Genomic DNA, 16,495 nt, shown 5'->3' on the forward strand with positions numbered 1-16,495 from the left:
TGTGTTCTCGAAACAGCTCCCCCAGTGGAGTCTGCCCTTGCCCCTACTGCACTACCTGCACCTCAACAGGAAGCTGGAGTGACCAGATCCTCTCATTCCTCAGCCTCCTCCTGCTCCTGGGCCAGCAAGCGGCTTCGACTGCTGCCCCACCTCACCCCTAAACAGCGGCCACCAACAGCTTCCTGGGGTAATACACCCTGTTCCACAAAAGGGAGCCTGGACCAGGGTTGTGAGGCCCACAGAGGCTCACCAGTTCCTCACGGAGGCCCTCAATGAAGTGTTGCTTTTCCTTCCCCCACCACCCTAGGGTGGTGGTCCTTAACCAGGGCATTCTACTCCCCAGGCGACATTTGTCAACATCATGTTGTGGCTGTCACAGCTGGGGAGGGAGTGCAACTGGTATCCTGTGGCAGAGAGGGACCAGAAGTGTCACTGAATGTCCCACAACAAGCCAGCCCCCCCCACGAAAGAACGATCCAGCCTCGAACACCAACAATGCTGAGGCCATGAACCCCAGGGAGCTCACAGTTCCCCGACGGCCTTCACCATGCTTCTACAAAGTCTCACCTCCGGGCTCATACATCCCCTTGTAATTTTCCAGCAGAGTAACTAGCTTCTCACAGTTCTCTGGCTTTTTTGCCCGCACCCAAGGCTTTATCTTTTCTGGAAGGATGGTCAGGTACTGCTCAAGGACCAAGAGCTCGATAATCTCCTCCTTGGTGCGAGTCTCCGGCTGCAACCAATCGAGGCAGAGGTTTCGGAGTTTGAACAGCGTCTTCCGAGGCCCAACAAATTCCACGTAGAGGAAATTCCGAAACCTCTGATGAAAGAACTCAGGGTCAGTTGCACCTTCTCTTATGGTGGCATCCGGCTCCTTATTCAAGTCACTGTCTAGCTCATACAGATCTGGGGCCCAAGACTTCTTGGGTTTGGTGGCAGACAAGTACTTTGGAGGCAGCATTTTTCTAAGTAAAATTTTCACTGGAGGAACCAAACATGAGTCAACAGGAAAGACGCAGCAGCCTGTGACAGTCAGTACTCAGGGACCTGTAGATCGTAAGGAGATATACACATGTCCCAGAAGTTGAGGATCAGGCAGCAGTGTGGGGCTGCCCTACATGGGGCATCAACAATGCTTTGTGAATAGGCCAAGGAGGCAGAGATGCATAAACCCACAATACACAGACACACACACACACAGCACACAAAGCTGGCCTCACACGGGAGCTACAAGCATGACCTCTGGGCGCCACTAAGACCTGTTTGAGGGTTAGCTCTGCTACTAACTGGTTGTGTGACCGTGGGCAACTATTCAATGTCCTGGAGTGGAGTCTGTCCCCTTATCTACACAAGGGGAACAAAAGCCCTCAGCCCTTTTAAAACTGTGAGATTAAATAAGTTAATATTCCTAAAGGCCTAACCATCCAATGTCCACACGTGGGAAATGCTCAAGGTGCTAGCCATTACTGTCACTGGAGGTCAATTTTTTTCTCAGCAAAAATGGAAAAGGGGGTACAAGGGAATGAGGACCAAACCTGCCATTTCTGATTATTTCTGAACATCTCCATCATTGCCGAAGGTTCTTCTGGCCAGAGTGGCAGAGTTTGCTGGTATGCTCAGGACCCCTTCCCTCAGCACTGCACATGCTTCTGATGAGTGCCTGTCCCAGAACCCAGCCTCAGGCTCTGCTAACAGCACTTCTTCAGGTAGGTTTCCTGAACTGTATTTTATCTCTTAGGTGTTGCAAGTACTTGTCACATTTATTTTTAAATACTGGAATTTATGTGCTCCTCTTCCCACAGCCAACCGTAAAATCTATTAAATGGATCAGAGATTAACTTTTCTATCCCTTATCCTCTAGTGCCTGCCTGACACAAAGTCAGGTATCAACAGTGAAATAATGTATTGAAAATAATGTACACAAACCCATCTTAGAATTGATTTTAGACACAGGCATGTGTTACTACATGCCTGCAGAAGCACAGCGAAGTTTCTGGGGAGAGAGAACATCCTGGGTTAACCTGTATGCCAGTGCTTCCGAAAGAGCATTCTGGTGTGTCATGCCCCTCACCTGCCCACTTTTCTACCAGCCCCTTCTCAGTATACCCAGACAACTGGGTGGGAAACCCTGGTGGGTATATGTGAAGCTCTCTTACAATGCTGCCTAGTACACTGGGGGGAAATTAAACGCAATATTGGTGAAGCCACAGAAACCCTATACAGGTGATAAAAATACATTATTCACATAAACAGTAAGAATATGATAAAAGTCGCCATCAGGCTTCTTCATGCTATTACACATTGTTTTCACATTCTTTTGCCTTGATCAATCTTGCCAAAGTTTGTCTCAAAAGAACCATCTTTGATAAACTTCTGTACTGTTTCATTTATTTCCCTAGTTGTCTTTATTTTTCTTTTATTATCTGCCCCCTCTTTTTAGAAAAACCCTCTAGACTGAGTATAAAAGCTGACATTCATCTTTTTTCTAATGTAACCAATTAAGACTACACACTTCTCCTTGTGGACAGCCACGAATGGTACAAGGAAATAGGCACTGTGGGAACAAAATCTAGGTTTGGGTGGGTCAATTAACTCACCTGATAGTTTTGTACTTCTGGCTTTACTTCCAGAGAAGAACAAAACCACATGCAGCAAAAATTCTCTGCTTTTGTTTTAAAAGGAAATCAGTATGTTTAAAATTAAGGGTTTTTTTAAATGTCTAAAGAGAAAACAAGGTGTTTAATTTATTATTTGGGAATAAATGTAGCAAACTCTGCCGTGCTGGGTTCCCCTGGCAGTGATGGGCTTGCACTCTACTCATGCACAAACTTCCCTCCCATGCCCTCTCCCACCACTGTCCTTGGGAGCACCAACCCTCACAAACACACATCCATCATGAAGACCCTCGTGAATGAAGAAGCACTGCCTCCCTGACTGCCCTCCCTCCTTGAAGAGGACAGGCAGCAACAGAGAGGAAGGCTCTAGGTAATTAATACCCCTCTGGACAGAAGACTTCCAAAGCAGGGAAAGGAAAAGGGCAAGTGTCCAGGCTCTGGGGAACTGGTGTGATACTCTGGATGAAAGAACAGTTCATTTTATCCAGGACTTGGCTAAGAGGGACTGCCTCTGACAAGAGCAGAGTTCTCAAAAAGCAGCATGCCTGAATGGCAAAGACGAAAGGGCAGAAAGCCCAAGTCTGCTCTTTGGCATCCAGATTCCAGAGAAAACTCCAGTCCCCTAGAAAACACTAGTCCAACTCCTCAGAGGCAACAGGATACCTGTTTGGGAATAGGATCCTTCCTGAACTTCAGAACAAGCAGCTATCCACAGGAACAGAGTCAAAATGCCAGGGACCTGCAGACATTTTAAGGAAAAAAAAATACATAGACAAATAAACATTGAAGAAATGTAAAAAGAGTGTCAGAGAATTAATTCTCCAAATGGCTGTGAATTCAGATTGCATTAGAGGTGAGGCCTTTATATATCATATTCAAGAAAGGCCAATTCCCATGTCATATAAACCAACCAAAGAGAAATAGAGAGCTTACAAATTGTCTTATGAAACCAGAATAATTCAAAACCCAAGACAAAGCTAGCACTAACAAACCACAGACCAAACTCAGTTATAAAAGCAGACACAAAAGTCTTTAACGCTGTCACTGTAGAACACGATTCTACAGAGTTCTAGCCAGTTACAACAAGGCAAGAAAAATCTGAGGCATAAAGAAAAAAAGGTTCTAAAAACTATCATTCACTTATATAAGACTACCCACTCAGATACTGTGAATCAATGCAAAGAGACCTTACAATAATTTAATAAGGAAATCACTTATAACAGACTTCCTAAAAATGTATCAGCAATTATAAATTTTAAAAAATGGGAAGAGAACTCCCATTACAAAGATAAAAAAGACTTAATAAAAGACAATAGCAACCATGTGAATAGAATTACAAATTATAATAATAAAAGACAATAACTGGAGAGACACAATATAATCGTGGGAGCTGTATGGATCTGGTGTATCAAAGTTCTAAAACCTCCCCCAAATTAATCTATACTATATGGAACTTCAAAGAATATTAACGTTGGGGAACTTGGTGATGATTCTAAAGTTGACCTGGATCAATATTTTAAAAATTCATATATCAGAAGGCCAACAAACCATACACAACATTTAAAAATATTTTAACATAATCTCAGGGCAAGAAAGTTCTTTTATAATATGCCTAAAGACAGAAAGACTACATAAAAATAACAAATGATGGTTTCGTTTATACCATCAAAGCCAAAGAAATAGAACAACAAAAAAGATACACTTGTAACTTATGACAAAAAAAAAAATGGATTCATTTAGGAATCTTAGTCTCAGTTGACCATATATAGTCGAGTATCCAGTAGTGGCATGAAAAGTGGCATTTACAAACTAGTAAGGAATGTAGGAATTACTTTGGTGAATGGTATACAGGAAAACTACCCATCATTCACTTAGGGGACAAGGTCATACTATATATAAAAATGCTAAAACTACAATCAAAATAAAATAAATAAAAGATTACTTTTTAGAATCATGGAACAGGGAAGGGCTCTTTGAACCTGACAATAAAATCAGGAGATATAAAGGATAACTTTGACTTCATATATGTACTTTTTTACTATGTTAACTTTTCTTCCTAGTAGGCACGTACTTGAAACATAAAGCACCAATAAGTAAAAACTGTATATATAAGAACTGTAGAGTTAAAAAGTTTGATAGGGAATCAACAATTTTTCTAAGAACATATAAATAGGCAAACCTGATCAGAAAGCAGAGGAAAATCTAGGGAAGAAATTTAAAAAGATGAACTGATTTAAGGAGCAACCTCCCATAAAATTTCCATGAGCAATGAATTTACCATGTTATAAAAACCTTTCCAGAACACAGAAAAGAGATGGAGGACTTTCTATTCATTAATAATATGACCATTTAAATGCCCTTAAGAATCCTATCACAAGGTAGATGCCAAGTTCTACACCAAAAATTCACTCATTTCTTTTCTCAAGAAATTCAGGACTAGAGTAAACAAATACGATCTTCATTAAACGTGCTCATAGATTTTTCTAACCAGGGCAACAAAACAGCCCTTGGTCGGCGAGAGCATTAAAAAATTTTTTAAAAATTTTTAACAGGAAAACCTTAAGGAAAGAATCAGACACTAACAACTCCTTCCCACAATGGCAGAGGAAATTCATTTGAGATCTGAGAGTAAAAAAGGCCTTGAGAACAGAGTAATCATAAAGATGGACTATAAATAGGTCTGTACGAAGAAGCTGGCATACTCACATAGTGCTGTGGCAGTGTAGATTCTATGGAGGGCAATTTGGATAACTTATCAAAATTTTAAATGTACATACCCTTAGTCCTATAAATTCTATTTCCATGAATTTATCCCAGAGATATGTAATGACATATGTGCAAAATATATTCATTGAAGCATTGCTGGCAATGCACAAAATGTGGTACATATTCATGTAATGATTATGAAACCTTTTAAAATAATGAGGCATTTGTAAATAAAGAGATATGAGATGATCTCTAAGGTAGTTAAGTGCAAAATGGGACACAACAATGTGCATAGTATTCTGAAAAACTATAAAAACAGATGCATTTGCTTAAACAGACATTTTCTGTATGGATATATATGAGACTATTAATAGTGATTAATAGTGATTGCCTCTGGGGAAGGGAACTGGGGGCCAGGGAGAGAATGGAAACTTACTTTTTCACTGTATATTCTCCTTTTGTTTTTATTTATTTATTTTTACCATGAGCATGTATTACCTAGTCAAAAAAATAAATTCAAAGTTAAAACAATAAACAAAAGCACTAGTAGAGGCCTTAGAGACTGTGTTGCCCACTGAGTGGGTGCACACAACGCTGACACCTTAACACTGAGGGGGTCTTCTCCCTTCCCCTGTCCATCCCACCCTGCTGGAGTCCAAGGTCACACCCTAAATCAGATGGCAGTCAATTTAGAAAAACCCCAAGGAATCAACTTTGGAACTTCTGATACCCAAGAATGACATATGGAAATTGCAGCTATAAACTAAATATACTCCTCAGGTCTCCAGCAATTATTTGTACATAAATGCAATGCCATCCCCTATCCTAGGGATTCTGCCTCTGAAACCCAACTGATAGACCTATCTGTCCATGTGCACAAAGATACAGTTCTCAAGTGTGTTCACAGAGGCACTGTTTACAACAGCGAAGAACGGGTACAGGGAGGAGAATGCTCAAGCAGAATTCCAACGGCAGAGACCACTGAAAGACCACTACTCAGCAGACGTGAAAATAAAAATGGGTAACAAATTTTCTGCAGCACTAGAAAAAGCAACCAAAATAAAGACAAAGAAGAAGAGGAGGGGAAAAAATATTTTGCAACATAGATGATAGTTAATATTTGAAACATGAAAAGCTCTTAGAAAGCAGTAAAAAAAAGATAAATGTCGCAACACGAAAATAAAAATACACAGTTCATAAAGTCAGTGATAAGATCCAACAGTTACATCAGAAATCAAAGAAATGTGAAATATTACAGTGAACATTTTTTTGGCCTATCAAATGGGCAAATATTTCAAAAATAAAAATCAAAAAGAAAAACTGATGTTGGTGAGAAGCTGACTGGTGCAGACATGAACCATGTTTCTGGATGCCGTATTAGCATATGGTTTAAAAACATTAAAAATGCCCATTCCTTTTGAACCAGCAAGTCTCCATCTAAGGACAGTCAAGTAAATAAAATATTAGTAAGAAAAAAATAAGAGCTAAAAAATTGGCTGCCCACTACAATTAAGTCCTTATATGTATATCTAATTTCCAGTTTATAAAAGCCAACACCTGCAGCACTAAAAAGCTGCTGGAGTAAATGACGGCAGGTGACACCATTTTACACATGGAGCCACGGGAAGGGACTAGCACATGTCAGAGAAGTATTACGTTGTCAAGGTGTTACTGTAGAACTGCAGTCCTACCAGAGTCACCAAGAATCAAACTCAGGAAAAGGAAACACGGGTCAACGTCCTCCTACAGGGGTACCTGATGGCAGGTGAGCCCTGTGAGATGAGGTTAGGTGCCCTGCTGGCCCAGTAACCCAACCCTTACCCCTGACTCACTCTATCCTCCATTTGCAGTCCAAAGGGCAACTAAGAGTGGGGCCAGATATGCTGAGTTAGTACTTGCCAGGGCCCCATACTCACCTTACCCTCAGGAAGACCCCGATCCCAGGTGAACTCGTCCTGTGACAGCGCCTCTGGCCAATCAAAAGCATAACTGCTCTACCCACTTCGCCCCCACTTCCCCAGTCCAGCTTCTGCCTCCATGGCAACAGCCACGCCTACCGTTGAAGAAAACAGAAGATACAGGTTTGGAGGTGGCTGAGAGGAAAGCATCAAAAAGGTGTCGGCTAAAGGTTTGCCTGATACGATCACATGAAATGTTGAGGCCGGGGGGGAACCCCTCCAAGGACAGCCCAGAAAGGCCAACAATAACAATTTACCCATATAATGAGAGATGTGCTTGAAGATGCACGAACCCAGTAGAAATGAGAGTGCCCGCACTTATACCCAAAGTCCCTGAGGGCAAGGCCTCTGTTGCCTTTTCCATCATCGTATTTTATCTTCACAGGACTGGCACCAAGAAGGTGTTCAATAAACATTTGTTTGCACTTATACGCAAAAATGTTTAATAAATCCAATCTAGAAAAGTCTAAATAGCCCATGACCATGAAAGCCTATTCCAGGAATACAAGGAAGATACCCCTATTCCAGTGGACTGTTCTATATGATCGATTAAAGGGGGAAGGGAGGGGGCCCCGTGAGCATTGTTGTATGTTGGAAAGCATTTGCAAGCTTCAACAGCCTCTCCTTATACATTCTTAGCAAAAGTAAAACTAGGAGACCATTTAAGAATAAAGATTTATCTCAAATAAATGCAAGGAAGCACATTAAACACTAAAACTATTCCAACTAAAGATGGGGACAAGGAAGGGAAGTCCTCCATCACAACTACCATTCAACACTATTCTGCAAAAAACCTAGCAAACACAACTGAAGAAAAAGAAATGAAAGGCATCATGTGGAAAAAGCATTATTTTGAGCTGAAAAACCTTGTCAATAAATACAAGAAAAGAATCCCATTAATAACAAAATAATTCCCATAAATAAATTCAACAAAGTATATGCAAGCCCAAATAAAAATTTTTAAATGTACAGAACATAAAACAAGTCCTAAATAAATGAAAACATATGCTTTCAGATGGGAATGTGGAAATTGTTGTCAATCCTTCCTTGAACATAAATTAAAATCCAATAACGGGGTGGGGAGCTTTGATGAAATGAGAATCCAATTTTTCTAGGTGAATAAATGTACAAAAATATCAGGAGAATTTTGAATAACGTATGTGTGTGGTGGGAGCAGGGGGTTGTCTGTAAAACGACCCAAACATATGAAAACAAAGTATTCTTTCCAACACAATGATGCGAGTGTTAGGACAAATAGACTAACAGAGCTAATGCAGCCCAAAAACTGACTTGCATCGAAATATATACACATGTGATATTTAGTTTATAATAAATAAAGGTCTTTCAGTCAAGAAAAGCATAAACTGTTTAAATACAAACTACGAACTTTCTGAGGACTAAGTAGTAAAATAATTTTAACAAAAGTGGTAAGAGGCGATGGCCAACACTTTCATTTCTGACCAGTTATTCAAGTATGCTTTCCAAGAAGGCTGGAGACAACCTTTGACATTAAGAAAGAATAATAAGACCAGTGTTGTTGTCTGGCCTCCTGACAAATTCTGTATTTCAACACATTGCTGGAAGGCTAAGGCCACTATAAGGCCAGTAACAAACATACTTTGTTCACACCGAAATAAATCAGTGCACTCAAAACACAACATTCCTCCAAAATTTTCAAACAGGAAGGAATGAAAACAGATAAAATCTTTAACAGAATGTTATGTAGCCATTAAGTCATGTTTTCAGAAAGTTCTATCATTTTATTTTCTGATTACAAACAGAAGATAGTACAATGTTCAATTACAGAGTATTTAATGTAGAAACTACAAGCCATACCCATCGATCAAATTTGTTGCTATACTAAATCTTCTAACATCCACATATAGAGTGGCATCTCATTTTTACCCAAATGAGATCACATTGGGAGTTCTGCGTATGCTTTTTATTTTTTATTTTTATTTTTTTAAGTAAACTTTCTGCCCAATGTGGGGCTCGAACTCACAACCCCAAGATCAAAAGTCGCATGCTCCACCCACTGAGCCAGCCAGGTGCCCCTTATGTGTGCACGGTAAAACCTACTAAGTTATGACGGTTATCTTTCCGTACTAGTACATACAGATCTACATCGTTCTTTCTAAAGGCCACATAGTATTCCATTCTACAGACACAGTGGTTTATTTACACTTGATGGAAACCACTAACGTAAAAAAACTTTTGAAGCATTAAATTAAAATAATAAGGTATAAAACTGTACAGCACACGTGGCATTTGTATGTACGTAAAACCAACGATGAAAATGTCCACACAAAGGAATATAATGCAGTTTTTAGACAGCAAAGCTACAGGTGCAAATGTATTGATACGGAAATTCTTGTAGACACTGTTAAACAGCTACGAGTAGTACCTGCATACACACAAAGAAACACACCCACGTAAGTGGAGACTGAACGTGGCGGACACATCCTATGAGCTCTCCCCCCAACCACCGTCTCACATCCTATGGACTGCACTCTTGCAGCTTGAGTCTGAAACATTAATCAACTGGGAATGATCTCACTTGTGTTAAAATAAAAGCACACACTGAAACAAACATCTACATGGATATTTAAACGTATGGAAGTATGTATAAATTAAACCAGAAGAAAACTTCCATATAAAACTTATATAAAGACTTCATTCACTGGGGAAAATAAAAATAGTAGTAAAAGATACTTCCATTTCTTTTTGTATTTTAGTTTAAATGTTATCCTAAGTTCACAACTGAAAAAAATTTTTTGAATATAAAATTTGGAAGTAAATTCAATTGCTGTTTGTCTTGCCTTCTCGTTTCTGCGTGTTACTGTTTATCAGCACTCCCTCTGCTGTGGTTGTCCTCAGGACATGGCCCCTGCTTACTCTGACACTTCATTTCCCCCTCAGGCCACCTCACATTGCTCCCAGGGAGTCCTCTACTCACTATCTGTATACCACCCTCAAGCCTGTGCACCACTTGATGGCACTCCACATGCATGCCCTCCCCTCTGTCCTACAGTTCAAACTAAATTCTGGCCACATGGCACACCCGTCACCTTCATTTTCTGACTTGGAGGAGGACCCTCGCACAGCCCTAGTTACTAAAGCTTCTGCAATTCCCTCTGCTCTCTGGAGTAGTACGTGGGTTAAGCAGTAGCCAAGGGCAGGGTCTTAAAAGGTCTGACCACATTTGGCAGACAGGGGCAAAGGTGGAGACACAAAGGGACCAGGCCTGACTCTGGTCCTAGGGGCCAAGGAAGACCACTAATTCCAAGAGGAGGCAAAGAGAGGAGACAAATGATGGAAACCAGTCTCACTCTCCACCCTGGGCGGAAGGGTTTATGGATTTCTAGCTGTTCTTTAACCTCCAAATATCTGTTCTTACACACACCGGACATCTAACCATGAAATGTTACATGCATTGTAAGGATTTCACGTGGAGTAAATTTCAGACATGAGCTTGACCACCTAAAACCACAGGACAGCGGTGCTGCCGGGACAACAGTGTTGCCCTTGTGGTTTATACGGAAGTTTTAGTGCTATTCTTTGAATGTTTTAAAGCACTTTACTTCTCCATTTCATGAATAGAAAACAAAAATATGGGTCTCACAGTTAATGTAACTGAAACAAAGACGGAATTCATCAGGAATCCCTGCTGTAAGTGTGGTGTCTTTGGCCTCAATCAAAGGATGAATGGGTCAAGCGTTCAACTGAACTGGGAAGAACTCAATTAAAGAACATGTATCAGAGGCTTGGAAACGTGAGTGGGACGTGTAAGGAGAGATAAAGAAACCCTGTGACCCCACTGTTCGACCTCAGGCTCCCCACATCCCATCAGTTGAGACAGAAGCTCCATGAGAGCTTCTTCAACCCCATCTCTACTTACTTACTTTGGTCCCTCATCACGGTGCACCTAGATTCAGCCCCCTCACTCATTCTACCTACCTCATCCAAGGGGGCTGGAATTGAGAACTTTAAAGTCAGGAAGCGAGGAAGTTACTTTCTTCATTTCTCAGGGACAGCATGGTGTGCGGTCTCCTCTCTCTTCTCGTTTGCTCCATTCTCCTGCCTCTTTCTGCAGACCGACATTCTCTACTTCAGCATGCACATGGGTAAATGCTGCCCCCGTCCCAGTCCTACCTCACCTCCCGGTGAAGTGCCCAGTGCCGACAGACTAAGCAACCCAAGCTCTCCGAATCTGCAAGTGCGCACCACGGCTCAAGTTCTTCTAGGATGGTGGTTCTCAAACTTGGGGGTGCCAAAAGCCATCTGAGGTACTTTTGAAATATGTACCTGCTTTTCCAGGTGTGATGATTTAGGAGATCTGTGGTTCTCCATGAAAGAGGCATTCAAATAAGCACTCCAGGAGCTATACCTTGAGAACCACTGCTCTAGGCTTAGGTGTCCGGTCTTGTCCAATTGACCATGAACAGGAGCATACGGACAACAGGGGCTGCTGGGGGACCAATTTTACATGGGAATACCAGCAAAGAGTAATGACTACTCTCCCTACCACACTGGCTGCGATCTCCACCCTCTGGTCTTTTACATGGCTCCTCTCAGGTAATCTCCACATCACCCGGGCTTACTCTCTCACGTAAGCTCAGCACTTACCACACTGCCGCCAAATTTCCTTGTTGTTGTCCATTCTTGTGGGGTTTCCCCAAAAATTTCAGGAGAGGAAGTAGTATCTAAGAGTTTAGTTTAATGATCAGATCCCAAATAGTTCAAGATGAATAAAGCTACTTTAAAGAGTATGTCTTCTGAGCCAGTATGACTCATCTGACCATATTTTAATGTCAGTAATTAGCTGATCAGATTTTTTTAACCCCAAAAGAGGAAGGACATGGAAAGGCAGGCCACAAAGCATGGTTCATCTAACCATGTACAGGGAGGGGCTACTCTAGTCAGACCTAATCTGAATGGAAATTGGGGAGGAAGGGGAGTGTAGACGGGGGCTTCTGGTGCCCTAGTAATCCTACTAAGAGCTTCACTGCAACCAAAAGCTATTAAACCTTTTCCGTATCCTCTCATTTTGATTCCATACTCACCAAGCAACCTTCCCATTATGGTTTCGTTTCCCATGTAGGTCTGCCTACAGGGAGAGAATCTGCTGATCATACAAACTTTTGAGTATTTGGGCCCCTGCTGTAGTTATCTCCCACCATAAACTGATAAACCAAAATTGAGAAAACAGGAACACTGTACTTTAGTCACACTATTTTTCAACATAAACTAACACGTCAGTAGGGTTTCTCTAAGTCTCCTGAGCCTCAGTCATGCGTACCTACTAACATGAGTCCTTAGCTGAAATAAGGTTTCTGAGTCTCCACAGGCTTCAGCACCAGACACTGGATACTTGGAGCATTCACTGAGGCCACGAATAAACCAGTCCGTTCCCAGGGGCCCACCTGGGACAGCATGTGAGCCCTTCTCCGGATGATAATACACCGTCAGCATAGCCACCTATCTTGAGTTCTCATTTAGCAGATACTGAAGCCAGTGATTATGCTACCCATTTCCAGAGACACAAAGTCTAGCATGGTCCTGTCCCAGATTGGGCATACTGTCCATGTTTGCTGATGGAATGAATAACTTTTGCTATTTTTCTCACTTCCTCACATAATGTGACTCGCTGCACCTTATCTGAAACAGTCAGCAAGCCATGAAAGAAGAGTACAGGTCTTACTGAGTCTCTTAGTACCTCTCTCAAATCCATCCACTTCACGTATGCCCCTGCTCTGACCCGAATCCAAGCCGTCATCTCTCACCCAGACCTGAGGTGGTCTCCCTGAAACCAGTTTCCACCCTCCCCTTCTGAACCACACAACCAGATGGTATGTTTAAAACACAAATCTGACTCCCATGTTACTTTCATGACTAAAACATCTCAATGGTTTCCCCCACTATGCTTCATATCAAGCCCATATACTTACCACTAACTGCAAGGCCTTTCACAACACAGCTCCAATTGACCTTTAAAATCCCCACCTTGCTCAAATGCCACTCAATTCTTTCCTTTGCTCCAGGTACCCTAGGCTTTTGGCTCTTATCTCTGGATCCCTCAGGAATGCCCCTGTCCCCTCTGCTTAGGACTACTCTTCCCAAAACACACTACCATCCTCCTTTCTTCAGAACTCAGCCTTAACTTCAATGACCTTCTCAGGAAGGCCCTATGGGGCCTTTTTCAGGTTAACTGTTGTTCATAGTAAATATTCTCTGTCAAAAACATGAATGATACAATTATTTTTTTCAACGTTTTCATTACCCAATAGACTATGAGCTCCAGGAAAACACTTCCTTTCCCACTCAGGGCCATGTTTGATAGATGAACCGATGAATCTCTCATGTTTCTTTAATCACCCAACAAGAGAGAAAGAGCAGGCCTGAAGGTGCAGCTGAGCGTTGGAAAAAGAAGTAGGAAACTGAAAAGGATAGCATGAGGCCAAGGAGAATTTCTGGCGAACACACAATTCACCAGAAGAGTGAGTTTTCAGAGCACAAACGGCACTTGCATGGCTATATGGAACACATATGCAATAGAAAAGTGTCAGGATGAGGAAGAATGTGTTCACTCCAAGGGTAAGTGTGGCACTGTGAGAAGGGAATTCAGCTCACCTGGACCTGGCCACCTAGTGTTTGGACCTAGTCCCTCTTCGTCTTGCCAGCTCCCTCTGAGAAGGGTAGAAGCTCAAGAAGGCAAAGCTGGAGAAGGAAAAGAAAACATGAGACACCAAACTTACTTTGTATATACATTCCTCAGGCTGAAAACGACTACATAATAGGTGCATCTCCACTTCCCCCAGTGACAGAGGTCAAACCAGCCCAGGAAGAAGAGCTCTCCCCCCCAGGATGGAGGGGCCCATGGGCATTACTCCCTGAGGCACCTGTTGTACCCTGGACTGTAATCACAGCCTTTTCCCAATGAGGTTACGTCAGTGGGTGTGTAGGTCAATTTCTGACTATCTCAGAACCCTTTCTAACAAGCAGAGCAAAATAGTAAAGACACAGGGCTTTGGATTAAGAAATCAATTCAAGAATCCAACTTCCCACTTATTAGCTATGTGACATTGGCTGTCCTTCTAAAAGCAAAGGATGCATGTTGTAGGCAAAAACTGGGAGGAAAAAATAGCTATAAAGTAGTACCATTATTTACTAATTACATGCCCCATATAGTGCTTAACATCTTACTTTTATTGTCTCTGTCACTCCTCACCACAACACTATTAATTTTCTAGTTCCCACTTTACAGAAAAGCAGATGTTCAGAGAACTCAATCTCAGACCTCATGGCAGACTATTATAGATCATTGTAATGTTATTTAGAAAAAGAGAACATTACTGACATTTTCCATGAAGAACACATGGAGTAGCAACAATATGTACCCCTTAGAAAAGTGAATTAAAACTCCAGTTTTTCCGGGGCGCCTGGGTGGCTCAGTCGTTGAGCGTCTGCCTTCGGCTCAGGTCATGATCCCAGGGTCCTGGGACAGAGCCCCGCATCGGGCTCCCTGCTGGGCGGGAAGCCTGCTTCTCCCTCTCCCACTCCCCCTGCTTGTGTTCCCTCTCTCGCTGTGTCTCTCTCTGTCAAATAAATAAATAAAATCTTAAAAAAAAAAACCCCAAACTCCAGTTTTTCCATTTAGTAGCCAGTGATGCAGGGCCAGAAATTTAACTCTACTGTAAATTTAAGTAATATGAAGAGACTAACTTATATTTGGACCTTAGTACTACTAAGTAGTAACATCATTCCTTAACCTTATATAACATTTTAGAAATTATCAACATGCTCCCGGTGGATTAATACTTCCTATTTCAAGTCCCACTGTGCCTCAGAGCATGCATTCAGTCAATTAGAAGCACCCGAGGGAAGGATCTTCACGATTACAGCTCTACTGTATATTAAAACATTGTTCACCAGTGGATGTACATTCTTAATTTTCTCTCACCACCTGGTTGGGAAGGAAGGATCCAACGTGTTACCTTCCCTACTACCTCAAAAAAAAAAAAAAAGGTAGGGACTTAGAAGCTCCTTTGTTGGAGCCAGGACTAGAAGCAGCCTCCCTGCAGTCCAGCGTATACTTAAAGCACACGGTGAGAGCTAATTCAGGGTCGGAACCTCTCTGTCCTCCAGAGGACGCTGTGGCAGTGCCACAAGGAGTTCTGCGCACGCGCAGCGCCACCTCACCGCTCAAGCAGTAGGCCCCGCCCTCCCAGCTCCGCAACGCCCTCCGCCCCCAAACCAGGCCGGACTTGCCTGGAGAGCCTCCTCCCCGTAAGCTCCCATACCACGCCCCTCTCCTAACGGTGTGTAGCGCTGAGCTGTCGAGTTCACAGGCTTTTAGACCCTTTTAGTGCCCTCAGAGCCTCCAAACCCAAGCCGTACGTCCACAGCCCCCAAGCCTATTCAAGTATCTAAATCTGAGGCTGTACAGGTGAGCCCTGCCCCCCACTCCCCCGAGTGTGGCTCTGGTATCCCTCCAAGGAAACGCTGAGCCCGCTGCCGTGCTGCACGGCCGCTGCGGCAAACACTCTGGGCCCGCCAAACTGGCGCCTGCCAGCAACCCGCAGGCTCCTCCTGGCCAGACAGGTAGGCAGGGCTCCACAGGTGCCCTTGGTCACTCAAGACATGGCAACGCCACCCTCAGGCCCACCCTGCAACTCCGTGGGCAATCATCATGGCGCCTGCGCAGTAAGCCTCGGCAGCCGCCCGCCGGCCAACAAACCTACCGCTAGGGTGGGTATGGGCCTGCGGACCCCGTCTGTCCTTCAGGGCGAGACAGCCTCTCCCTCAGGTCACCCTCCCCCGCAGCTCTGGCATCATTCAAGATGGTGCCTGCGCAGTAAGCCTCAGGGGGCCACCCCGGGCCAACAGACCTGGCCACCCAATGGATACGAGTCTAGTCCCCCGTCAGTCACCCAAAACATGAAAGCCCTCCCTCGGGTGTGCTCCCAGCAATGAAATCACTGATGCCGACATCTGCGCAGTCAGCTTTGGCTGTCACCTCTTGATCAAGACAGCACTCGAGTGGGTGGGGCTCCACAGGCCCTCCCCTTGGGCCCGCCCCCGCAGCCAGCCCCACCGTCACTCAAGATGGCGCCTGCGCAGTGAGTCTCGGCTGCCACCTGTCGGCCAACAGTGCTGAAGCAAGCCGAGCTCTGTAGCCCCTCCCCTTGGATCCGCCTCCCGTGGCCAGCCCCACTA

General features: G+C 43.3%; 1 protein-coding gene across 5 annotated transcripts in view; it reads right to left on the minus strand.

Moving 5' to 3' along the window:
* The window catches only part of PEG3 (paternally expressed 3), a 32,742-nt gene that overhangs the window by 14,509 nt on the left and 1,738 nt on the right, over positions 1–16,495 (minus strand). Inside the window, exons 2-6 of one of the 5 annotated variants that reach the window (XM_034986077.1) lie at positions 13,910–13,996; positions 11,237–11,366; positions 7,238–7,374; positions 3,279–3,354; positions 568–1,047 (exon numbers count right to left, since the gene is read on the minus strand). In XM_034986077.1, the coding sequence (XP_034841968.1) occupies positions 568–961 (394 nt within the window). In that variant the 5' untranslated portion in view covers positions 962–1,047; positions 3,279–3,354; positions 7,238–7,374; positions 11,237–11,366; positions 13,910–13,996. Of the gene's footprint in view, positions 1–567; positions 1,048–3,278; positions 5,534–7,237; positions 7,375–11,236; positions 11,367–13,909; positions 13,997–16,495 lie in introns of those variants that run through there. The other 4 variants (XM_034986076.1, XM_034986075.1, XM_034986074.1 and 1 more) reach the window with 4 other exon arrangements.

Source organism: Mirounga leonina, unplaced genomic scaffold (genome assembly GCF_011800145.1).
Source record: "Mirounga leonina isolate KUSES-001 unplaced genomic scaffold, KU_Mleo_1.0 Mir_376, whole genome shotgun sequence".
In the NCBI taxonomy this organism is placed as follows: Eukaryota; Metazoa; Chordata; class Mammalia; order Carnivora; family Phocidae; genus Mirounga; species Mirounga leonina.